The 12,233-nt window shown below is 41.6% G+C and overlaps 1 protein-coding gene across 2 annotated transcripts in view; it reads left to right on the top strand.

The window, feature by feature from the left end:
- Window positions 1-9,233, top strand: part of TNKS (tankyrase) — a 332,035-nt gene extending 322,802 nt beyond the window's left edge. For both annotated transcript variants that reach the window (XM_039540122.1, XM_039540123.1), the window contains exons 25-27: window positions 2,385-2,571; window positions 3,470-3,626; window positions 6,727-9,233. In XM_039540122.1, coding sequence (XP_039396056.1) covers window positions 2,385-2,571; window positions 3,470-3,626; window positions 6,727-6,813 — 431 coding nt within the window. In that variant the 3' untranslated portion in view covers window positions 6,814-9,233. The remainder of the gene's footprint in view (window positions 1-2,384; window positions 2,572-3,469; window positions 3,627-6,726) is intronic.
- Window positions 9,234-12,233: the final 3,000 nt, after the last annotated feature.

Genomic DNA, 12,233 nt, shown 5'->3' with positions numbered 1-12,233 from the left:
TTCAAGACATGTATTTTCATGTGGCAATTCATCCCGCTTTTTCGATTATGATGTGATATTTCTTCACATCATAATCGAACACGACCACTATTGGCACCACGTGCTCCCTTTCAGCCTTTCCTCTGCCCCAAGGATATTCTCATAGATCCTCGCAGTCATAGATCCCCACCTTCATCGCCTGGCGATAATGGTCTTCTCTTATCTTGACAATTTGTTGATCGAGGCTGATAATATCAAGAGGTATTGTCAGCAGTATAAGCAATGAGGACGCTATTCCACACTTTGGGCCCTCGACTCATTCTCAAGTAGTCAATTTTGACACCAGTACAGCAGATAGATGACACATCTAGAGAAGCTCCTCTGACAACAGCCACGGCTTACCTCCCTATGGACAGGTTTTTCACCCTGCAGAATCTCATCTCATTTCAGCCCTCAAATCCCAGTAAAAAATTGTCTTCAACAGTTAGGGCACATGGCAGTTTGCATCTTTGTATCTCAAAATGCCAAATTATATCTTCAGTGCATCCAGGAATGGGTCAGGACAGTTTGTATGCCAAACAAGCAGAGCCTGGACAAGCCCCTGTTCCCCAGTAGGTTCTGCAGTCATTCAGCTGGTAAAAGGACACTCACTTCTCTCAACTTTAGAAAACTAATGTGAAAAAACTGCTCTCAGGATGACTACTTGCCCTGGATTATGTGCGACCCCCAAATATGCCCCCCTATCCCAAGAGTGGTGTGTCTGATGTAATGATGATAGTGGGAGGATCTTGAACAAACAGGACTCCTGAACACCCCTTTAGACCGTTAGCTACATGTTCACTTCTTCGCCTTTCCACAAAGACAGTCTTCTTGGTGGCCATCACTTCCGTCCACACGGTCCAAGAGCTCGGGACTTTAATGGCAGATCCCCCTTTATAGTGTTTTTCAAAGAATCATTATAGCCACATCCAAACAAAGATGGTGCCTATGGTGTCTTCCTAATTTCATATAAACCAGACAATTCATTTCCATTTTTTCCCCCAAAATCACATCAAACTCGGTAGGAATCTGTCTTCCATATGTTAGATGTCAGAAGCCTAAGGACATCAGCCCTTCATCTGAATAGAACCAAACCTTTCCAGAATACCCCTAGACTGTTTGTTTCAGTTGCAGACAGATCCAAGGGACCCATAATTTCCAACCAGAGGCTCTCAAGATGGATCTTTGGGTGTGATATTTCGTGTTACGACTCTGCTCGCATTAAGCCTCGTTCGAGAGGGTTAGCCCACTCTACAAGATCACTAACTACTTCTATGGCATTATTTAAGAATGTTCCAGTTGTTGAGATTCGCAGACCTTCAACCTGGACTTCAGTACATACTTTCTCCAACAATTATGCCGTGGTTCATGCCGCTAGATCGGATGCTGCGGTTGGCAATGTGTTTCTGTCTTGAGTACTAGATTCTGTTTCAGAGCTCCCTCCTCTCTGTGGGACTAGTGCTTGGCAGTCATCTGAAGTGGAGCAGCCATATGGACACTACTTGAAGAAGGAGCAGTTACTCATCTTGTGCAGTAACTGGAGCTCATTGAGATGTGCTCTCCTACCCATTCTCCTTCCTCTCTGCTTTGGAGTTTGGGGCAGGGATGGTGTGGTATAGAAGGAACTTTGTGGTAGAGAAGGAACTGAGGGCGCAAGAATGGGTAGGTGCATGCATGGGCCGAACAGGCCCTGCTACCAGAAATCTCCAATCAAGGCACACCTGAAGTGAAGTCCCTATAGGGACACACATCTTGAAGAACTCCGGTTGTTGCACAAGGTGAGTAACCTCATCTTTATATTTCAGACCTGCTATTTCTTTGTTAAACCATATTCAGTGCAAGCCACTTTGCTGGACCTATTGGCAGCCCTTAGAGAGGACATTTAGTTGGTGTTGGCCCTGCTTTGAGCAGAGATGGGACTAGATGCCTCCTGAGGTCCCTTCCAACCCTGATATTCTATGACATTGCATTGCCATGAGAGATGCAGAATGTCAGAGAAAGGAGGGGAGCTGCACCAGGCCAGGGTAGGGCAAGGAGCCAGAGAGGACGGAAAGAACAAGGAGGACCTCAAAAGACTCTGGAGAACTGCTCAGAAATGCTTGCAAACTATATCCTCCTGAATAGCTTAAGCAAATTGCTCAAGCCCCAGTAAAAGTCAGTTTCATTTAGCAAAACATGTTGTCAGGATAATCAGACAAAAACTTCCTGTCTTAGGCAGAATTACCTGCTGAATTCATTTTCAAACATTTAATTTACATATTACACAAGTACCTCTTATCAGTAAAAGTCTACAGTAAGTCTGAGCTCTAACCTGCACAAAAGCTAACCTCCCTTCCCCCCCCCCCCCATGTGTCTTTCTGTTCTAGGGTCTCCTTTTATTAATGCAATTATTCACAAAGGATTTGATGAAAGACATGCATATATTGGAGGGATGTTTGGAGCTGGAATTTACTTTGCAGAGAACTCCTCGAAAAGTAACCAGTATGTGTATGGAATTGGGGGAGGCACCGGCTGCCCAACACACAAAGACAGGTCCTGTTACATTTGTCACAGGTAAGTTTCCAATGGATTTGCCCACAGGGAAAACACACCATTTCACTCTCCTTTATACTTTATAGCTCTGGCGCAGGATATGCTTCAGAGAGAGACTAGCCGCTTGGGCATAGCCTGAAAAATCAGTTTACACACTTTGTCAAGGCTGAACAGAAAGGGTCCCAGCAAGCCCTAGAAAGGATTTGAACATTACGCCTAGACATTGAGTTTACAGGGAGTATAAATAAAACAGAATGGTGGCTTACGAATAAGGGTTGAAATATCAGGATTGAAACTGAGTAGATTATGGCAAATAATAGTGATTGGATTCCAAGCAATCTTTAAAGTTGCTTGTGCCTCCATATAGTGTCTTCTGCTGGCCGAACAAAACTGGGATGCTAAGAACTGGATTTATTGCAGCTTGACCTAAGAGCAGGATTTTTGTAGAGAGCAAATATTCATAGATTTTATGTGTGTCATTTATTCAAGGCCTTGCTTGTCAATGAAGTACATCAAAAAGCTCTGCAGTGGTTCTTAGGCTAGTGGCTTAGCCTTTCTCCCTCTCTGAACCAGTCATTGGGTGACAACAATACAGTTTAAAATAAATTATAACATAGATCATCACAGCCCGCATTTTACCAGCTGTACTGTATGTCCACATGCACCGTTTTTATGAAGGTTTTCCTTTCATTCATGTTTTTCATTTTTAAAAATGTATTCTTAATTTCCTTATTTGAAGGCTCAGGGAAATGGATTTTGATAACTTAAACAAGTTCCTAAATTTTGAAGTCATTCTTAAGGTTTACAGTAGTCTCATAGACTCATAGACTCATAGGTCAGAAGGGACCATTATGATCTTCTAGTCTGACCTCCTGCTCCCAGTAAGATTTGATTTGTGTGTTGTTTGTTTTTCTCTTAGACAAATGCTTTTCTGTAGAGTCACTCTTGGAAAATCCTTTCTGCAGTTCAGTACAATGAAAATGGCTCATGCTCCTCCTGGACATCATTCTGTAATTGGCAGGCCAAGCGTGAATGGACTTGCATATGCTGAATATGTTATCTACAGAGGAGAGCAGGTATGTGGATTATAAATAGGGCCTTTCATTTTCAGTTTTTATTTTATTTAATTTTACCCAGGAATTTCAGTGTTTATTACCACAACAAAAACATGTGAAAATCAGTGCAAAAAACTATTAATTTTTCTGGGTAGATATCAGTGTTTATTTTGGTGGACAGAAAGATGGGGGAAAAGTATTCAGTAGATTAATGCTTTGAATTCCGCTCATCAGTGTGGTTTGCTGCAGAACTAAAACAAAACTCAGAACACAGGACCACCTCTGAGTTTAAGAAAACAATCTCTCCCTAATCCCCACATAAAACTTTTCATTTGAATAAACAGTTTACTGTTGTAGACTTACAACTATTAGCCTATAAATATTTACATTTAATAATTGGGCCCCACCACTTGCAGCACATACAGTCAACTTCATCCTTTTCTCCTGTTTTTGTTTTTTTTAAATTTTCTTCTACTTATGTTCTGAAACGTGTTCTGAGACAGATTTTTGTTTTCATCCCATTTTAGTGTGTTAAATCTTAAAACTGTTATCTGCTAGTAGCTTGAAATGTGTATGTGGTGGGCATGAGATTCATCGGTATGTTCAGACGCGCACGCACTTCAGAGCTTGTGTGCGTGCCTGTTTATTTATTGTGTGTAATACATAGCCTTCCGTCAACAGGCAGCTTTGCATATACACCCAGACTAATGTATTATCGTCCTAATAAAACAAGTTATTGTTTATATATTTGAATGATACAAAAGTAGGGTGAAAATTGGAAAAAAGCTGAATAATTCTTTTTGTGAAACCCAGGAATTTTTTGGTAAAAATCAGTTTAAACTGAAAACAAGGGTTTAATTATAAAGCATCAGAATAATGGAATGTGCAAAATTTGTAATCAGTGTAGCCATGTCATATCATAGATTATTAGGGTTGGAAGGGACCTCAAGAGATCATCTAGTCTAACCCCGTGCTCAAAGCAGGACCAATCCCCAAATGGCCCCATCAAGGATTGAACTCACAACCCTGGGTTTAGCAGGCCAATGCTCAAACCACTGAGCTACCCCTCCCCCAACAGGTACTGTGTGCTTGTCTGATAACAATCCAGATAAAGTTCCCAAATTATGTACCAGTCAGGGCTCTACAAGTTATTTGAATACATAGTGGTGGCCAGATCCCCAGCTGGTGTAAATCAGCATAGCCCCCATTGACTTCAGTGGTGCTACACAGTTCTACACAGATGAGCATCTGGCCTTTGTGTATAATCGCCTTCTGTCTGGTGCTACTAAACAAGAGCCTCTTAAAATATCTGATTGGCCTTGGTAGCCACAGCAGAGGGCACTGATTCTCCATGGCCTTGGCTCTGTTGCGGTGAAGGCAGACTAATTTCAAAAACTTTTCTGGAAGTTAGTGGGGACAGCTGTGTCTTATCCCATAGATTCCAGTTAGTAGTTACATTGGCTGTTGCTGCAAAGTATACAGTTGCCATCCAAAAAGGGAGTAGAGGAGATTCCTCATGTGGCTAAACTTAGTCTTACCTTTGTGCCAGCATAAGTAGTATTCAAGACTTGTTTTGAATAAAAACAGTTCAGATAAGACATTTGCCCTGGGAATAAAACTTTCCATTTACATGACCTGTTTACTGTGAGCACCTGCAGGAAGGTTGTCCCCCAAGTCCACGGCTCAGAGGAAGCAGTGAAGTTCCAGAATGCTGTATCCTGGAGCAACACAGCCAGTGCAGTGCTGTGCCACAAGGACCTGCAATGAGGGACTGGCAGGGCAGTTTTATTATGTGCTCAGTGCCCGTTCAGTAGTTACTTTACTCTTAAAATGTTTGCAGGTCACAAAACAGATCACCAGCCAGCACTTAGTTAGGGTCGCTGACCAGTCCAGTATTACAAACTGTATTCTATAAAAGCAGCAAAGAGTCCTGTGGCACCTTATAGACTAACAGACGTTTTGCAGCATGAGCTTTCGTGGGTGAATACCCACTTCGTCGTCTGTTACGCTCTTGGGGGAGGTGCAGATGGGAACTTACCCATGGTATTAACTCAGGAAGTTTGGCTGTTGGGCATGCAGTGGTAATGCCCACATGGAGCAAACTCCTTTTTATTAAGACTTGTTGCCTCATTTCAGGAGGTCCCTGAATGTTTGAAAGTTTGGAACCATATGTGTATTAGTGCTCTGCACCCAGCAGCTCCCATTGTTCTCAGTGCTAAACACTGGAAAATCTGGCTCTTACGAGCTCTTTCTGCTGTGCCCCCACTGGCATAGACATCTAGTTCTCCTGCTGCTTTTCTCTCTGCTCTCCTTTTCTGGTAGCCATGCTCAAGAATTCTGGTGCTGTGAATAACGGGGGAGGTAAGGAGAGCAGTTATATAGTCCTCCCTACTGAGGAATCTCATTGATCTCTACAGATATCAAGGGAATGCTAAAAAGCAAAGAGGGAGAGCCGATGGGAGGAGGAAGGTGTTTATATTGAAACATCAGTGTTACAGTAATAGACATGTAATAGCCTCCAGGGTCTAACATCCTTTTGTAAGGGACTGGGGCACAGGTGGTCACAGCTGCACTGAGGTCTGCACACCAGAAATGATAGTTGCTGAGCAGGAGTTGAAGGAATCACAAGAGCCAGATTCAGTAACGTAGAGTCGGGATAAGAGTTGGCGTTGGAGACCAGAGGCTGGAGCCAGGGGGCAAGAGTCAGGAGCAGATTCAGGCTGTGATTGGAGACTGGAGGTCTGGTGAAAAGGCAAAGTCTGGAGTTGCAGCAGGCCAAAGTCTGTGTGGTTGCCCAGACAACTTCCTGTAACAACCCTGGGGTTTAACAGGGGACTTGGCCAATCAGAGGCCCACAGCGTACTATCACTCTGGCTCCCTTGGGTGGTGCTTCCTGCTGCAGCTACCCTCCTCAGAGCTTCCTGGCCGTAGCTCTCTCTAGCCTCCTGGTGGCTCTGTGGGGAACGTCAGCCATCCCAGGCTCTGCAGACCCGGGTTCTAGTCCATGGACCCTTACACCTTTGTAGTACTTCAGCACCGCAAAATAAATGAAGGGTGAAATTGTAATTTACTGTCCATATCCTTCAGAAAAGCATTGGTTTGTTTCTCTGCTTATTTTCAGGCTTACCCAGAATATCTCATTACATACCAGATCATGAAACCAGAAGCTCCCTCACAAACTGCAACAGCAGCAGAGCAGAAGACCTAGTAAATGTAGAATGGTGAAGCAAAATATGATTTAAATCTTGGACTGGATGACATTTTGTTTCAGAAAATCAATATCATATAAAATTCTTGACAACCTGGAAATAAGCTGTATGTCTTTTATAAAGCATTGCTATATTGACAAGTATCATATGAGTAACTGATACATACTCAACTGCTACTGTTCCTTTTGAGGAAATGTTTACAAGGGACTGCCTTTTTACAACATATCTCAGGCTCATTCTCACCGCAGTTACCAAGTGTAAAACAACATTGCATTGATCTAGACTTTGGGAACATTATGCTACAAGCAGAAAACATTACCAGTACAACTCCGTATGTTAAAATTTCACAGACTACTGTTCTCTATTTACAGATAAATTGCATTAAACCCATAATTTCTTTTCAGCACACAAAATTCAACTTATTGTTTAGAGAGATCTTAGTCAACTATTTATTTTACTTCTTTTGTATTCTGAAATTGAGCCGGAACCTTCTTAAAGATATTTTGCACAAAGTCAAGTTGGCTAAAATCATTAACAATGCAATATGAGTTTCTTATCCAAGAAGGAGCTAAGTCCAGTTCTTCAGCTTAGGGGGGTTTTGCACTTTTATGAGCAAACATTGCTACAGGCATAACTTTAGGGTGGAAACAAATCAAGTTTCAATTTGCTGCTTACTCTGTCAGTTTTCTAGGGGAAGTATTAGTGAGCTTTGTGAACTTCATAAAGCTGCCTCTTGTGCTTGGTAAAACTTCATGAAGCAGGTCAGTGCCCTCTGCTGACTAAAATATAAATATCACTTTATGAATGAAAGGTTTAAAAGGCTGCTAAAGTACAATGCAGACTGTGAAATGTTCTCAAGTGACAGTGGCATATAATTCAAAAGAAGCAACTCTGCAAGGGGATGAAAATTTGTGGGTAAAAAGCCAGAAGATTGTGTGCAGGAGTATAAAGTGCAGTTCCTTAAAGACACACCCAGCAACTGGCTAATTTAAAGCAACAAAAATGGATTATATTATGTTGAGTTCATGTCGTATCTTCATGCACAACATCACAATTGAAGTGCATGAGTGATGTGCAAAAAAGATACAATCATTTATTTCCACTGGTGTATAATTGTTTTAAACAAGTGGGGACTGGGTTTATATGAGAACAAAGCCAGGCTTTGTCCTTTCTAATCATCCTCCTACAATGTTTTGTTTTTATTTTGTCTGGGTAGGGGAAGGTTACTTTCAAGCACTGCTTAGCATAATATAAAATGGTTTCAAATATCCAATACCAAGGGTGTAAATTTAACCCAAAAAAAATCTTGACTTCCTTTTGCAACTTTAATTTTAGAAAGACAGAGGAAGTTGAAAATAAAACCATTTTAAGATTCTTTTTAATAGGCTGTATCAGCAAGAGGCACAGCAGCATTCATTGTGCAATGACTTTGGAAAATATATGTCTGAGAGAGCTACGCTTTTTACAAGTGCATAACAGCCAGCGATGTTAAATTGCTCATGTTACAATTCTTGCATTAATGCCTTTTACCTCCAGAAAGTATTGAAATGACAGGTTAGTGTATTGCCTTTAGTTTACAAAATAAAATAATTTATCTACTTTCAGAAATCTGCGGATAAAACAATAAAAACAATTCGAACAGAGATTTTCAGTATAAAAACAGAAGAAATTCTGCAGAGAGATTCTTGTGGAGAACAAATGTTACCACTTGTAAAATTGGTAATTTGAGGCAGACTTGCTGAACTGCACACCATCTTTTGCAGTATACCTAGAGAAAAGGTTAGAAGCAGCAGTTCCAATAAGCATCAAACTTTTCTTTGTTTTGCTTAAGTCTCCTGTGCCGGCACTGGACATATGGCTCTGAGTTTGGTTTTTGTGACTCTAATATGCTTCCTCAGTCCAAACCAGAAGTAAGACCCAGCTGTCCTTTTTAATTAAATTTCATTGACTCAAGTTGGGTGTTTGTGTTTTGGCTACTTGTTTAATAGTGTTAGAATTCAAATGATAACAACTAGGCTTTGAAGTTTTGTATTCATTTAGAGGGCTTTTTATTTTTATGTTATTTAGTTAATCAGGGGTTGGGGATGTGCCATCTGCAGTAGTTTCAGATAGCTGTTAAAATGCATATTACCTACCATCTCCCATTAGACATAGTTTTAAATGGTAACACAGTTGTGCATCTTAGTTAAGCGAAACAGTTAACATGGGTGTAGAAGTTCAAAGCTTTACAGCTTTAAAAAAAACCCTATGCCTGATTCTGTTGTTTGTTGTTTCCAATGTACTAATTGAACTAATGGCTGCTCTAGGTTTCATCTGGAGCTCTAAACTTATAGAAGACAAAAATGTGGTCCAATATCTTTTAACTGCCAGTGTTATGTATCTGATGTTCTGTACAGAGTAAAGGTGCTGTGTGAGGAAATCATTTGCAGTGGTTTTTGTCTTGTAAATCACTTGATTTCGTAACCCTTCATGGCCAAAAGTTGAAGAATGTGCATGCCCAGTGCACCTGCTAAAAGTCATTCACATATCACAGAAGCCTAATATGGTTCTCGCCAAAAGACAGCACTTGACACCAGCTGCGGATCCATCCCCTCTGGGCTTGTCTTCACTACCGGGGTAGTCAAGCTAAGTTCCATTACTCCAACTACGTGAACATAGCTGGAGTCGACGTCGCTTCGGTCAACTTACCCGAGTGTCTTCACTATGCTGTGTCGACGGGAGACGCTCTCCAGTTGACTTCCCTTCCTCTTCTCGGGGAGCTGGAGTACTGGGGTTGACCAGAGAGTGCTCTGCCGTTGATTTAGCGGGTCTTCACTAGACCCCCTAAATTGACCCTTGCTGTTCAATTGCAGCAACGTTGATCTCCCCATAGTGAAGACCAGCCCTCAGAGTTGCTTTCCTGAGAGTAAGCACTAAAACAGCTTGCCATGTTTCTGGTGGAGGAGCCAAACGCTGTGATTGGAAGGAAAGCCTTTTACAAAAGGCATTAGCCGAGCAACTTAATTTCATGTCTCTTCATTCTTTAAAATAGCACCCAGATGCTTGAGCCTCAAATGCAGCCCATTTACCTACTCACATGGCCCTAACGAGAAGCCTCATTGCTCCAAAAAGAGGGCTGCAAATGTCTCAGTGTCAGTGTGTTTGTCACTGAGAAAACCCATTCTCAGCACACCCAGAACACCCATGTCTGAACTTCTGACACCCGGCGGAGGCATGTTAGAAATTCAGAGTTCAGGGCATGTAACTGGGTTCCCCAGATGAAGAGCAGCCTGAGCCTGGCCACCCATCAGCTGTGCATGTGCAGCGTCCATTGGCGGTAGTGGGAATTGTGCGTGCTCAGCTGGCAGAACAACCTGGCCCAAGATGTTCAGACGAGCAGGCCTCTTTCTGGAATGCTCTCCACACTTACAGAGCCCGTACTCCCACTGCCTGGGGAAACGGAACTGCCAACCTTTAGCAGTAACCCTTCTGAGGCAAGGCATTGTGAAACTTCTGGACCCTTTGTGACATGACTCTCAAAAATAAAACAACCACTTACAATGAAAGTGCCGATTTTTCTCTCCATTACTGTGTTTGTTTCAATGAGACAGATAAATTAGGTAACTAATGTACAATACCACAATATAATACTGTAGTCTTGAGTGCTGTAAACAAAAATTCTATTAGGATAACACAAATAAGAGTACAATCCCTTAATAAGGTATCTTTCATTTTGATTTTTTGTGTCTGCTTATCTCTACATCCCAGCTCTATTGAAATCTATTACAAACTCTGCATATAATTTTCACCATTTTGGAACACCATTGTTTTTGAATCCCTGAAACAAGAATGGTGTCTTTCTAAACTCCTCCGGACTGGTCACCCTCCTGGGATCAAATCCCCTTCCTACAGAGCAACCCCATCACTGTATGTGGCAGAAGCTCATTCATTGTTTTACTTATGGACTTGTACTTTTGTTGTTCAGTACTAGTTGGGATAATCCTAAAATTAAAATTCTGTGTTTAAAAAGAATCGTGAAACTCTTTTCTGTCCACACTGGTGAGAATGGAAGCAAATGCAGAAGAAGCACTTGATGTCTGAAGATGAACCGCTGTTGGAGAAAAGAATTCCCACTCACTCCCGGTGCAAGGATCCTAAGAGTCTCTCTGCTGGAGATCACAGGCAGGGAGAGTGTCTGCTTCCAATGGGAGTGTGAAGCCTTGCTGGATGCCAAAGCTTCATGCAACCATGTGACCTGACAGATGCTGCAAGGAAGCTGCCCATATAGGGCATTGTTCCTGATGCTGTAATTCCATTTTATAGTCTTGTGCCAACTGCAGACCATTGTAGCTTGCTATAAAACTCATGGAGAGCAGTGTGTACATAATTCCTTATTTTAATCTAGAATTCACGTACGATTGCTAACAAAATATCACCCAAGTTTGCCTATAACCAGATTTGTACAAATTATGGAAAAAATAAAGGGCACTGAACAAGACAGTCCAATTATTTGTATGCTCAATGAGAATTACCTGCAATTGGGGTTTGGGCGAGAGTGGTTGTTGGGATCTGATCACTTTTTGCAGGAGATTTGTCTGCTTCCTTGCTGTTGAGCACCAGTGTACCCAGGTACAAGTGCGCCCACAGCTCAAAAATCCAGCACATAAAGTATCTGACCAATGTCTCAAGCCATTTTTAAAACAATACTTCAATTTTGCTGGGTAAGAAGTTGGTTAATAGAGATTCATACACCATATCCTAACCATGGCTTGTAGAGCAAGTGACTTTTGCAGTGACATAAGAACAGATGTGACCAGTGTTCTTGTTCCTCTTGAGTATGGCTCCTTCCCATCTCCTTTCTTCCCCTCCATCTGTCAACATCTAAACAGACTTAAAATTCAAGAATTCTGCTGTTGTTTGTTTCTGGACTCAAGTCCACTAACCTAGAACTACGGATGTTTAAGGAGGTCAGCAGAAGGCACTCTGTTATTTTAAAATTGAAAGGCTACAGAACAGTGAGGGAGAGATACTGTTCCCTACAAATCTGAACATATGGCATATAAGTAAAACCTACCAGCTCTGGGACAACATATCTGAAAAACTTCTGGAGGAAGATGAATGAGCCTCATGACTCAACAGGTGATGAGGGGAGGCAAATGATGCATTTTACATGACATGAACAAGTATTATCTGATTGTTTTGATACATCTATCTGTCTCGCTGAATCTTTTGGTGGCAATTTTTAGTGTTGGTTCCATTAATTACTGATGTCACGTGATTAGAGTATTTATGTGATACATGGTAATTTCAGTTTTTAACACGTGCAGAACTATCTTCAGCTTTGGGACCTAACAAAGGTGACACTTTTTTGCAACAGGTCATTGGGCTTTGTGTATTGATCTCTGATCTCTCATAGAAGGAAATATTACAACATTATTGT

This window comes from Mauremys reevesii, linkage group 5 (assembly GCF_016161935.1).
Source record: "Mauremys reevesii isolate NIE-2019 linkage group 5, ASM1616193v1, whole genome shotgun sequence".
Classification (NCBI taxonomy): Eukaryota; Metazoa; Chordata; order Testudines; family Geoemydidae; genus Mauremys; species Mauremys reevesii.
Note: the sequence above shows the minus strand (reverse complement) of the source record. Positions and strands in the feature narration are given on the sequence as shown.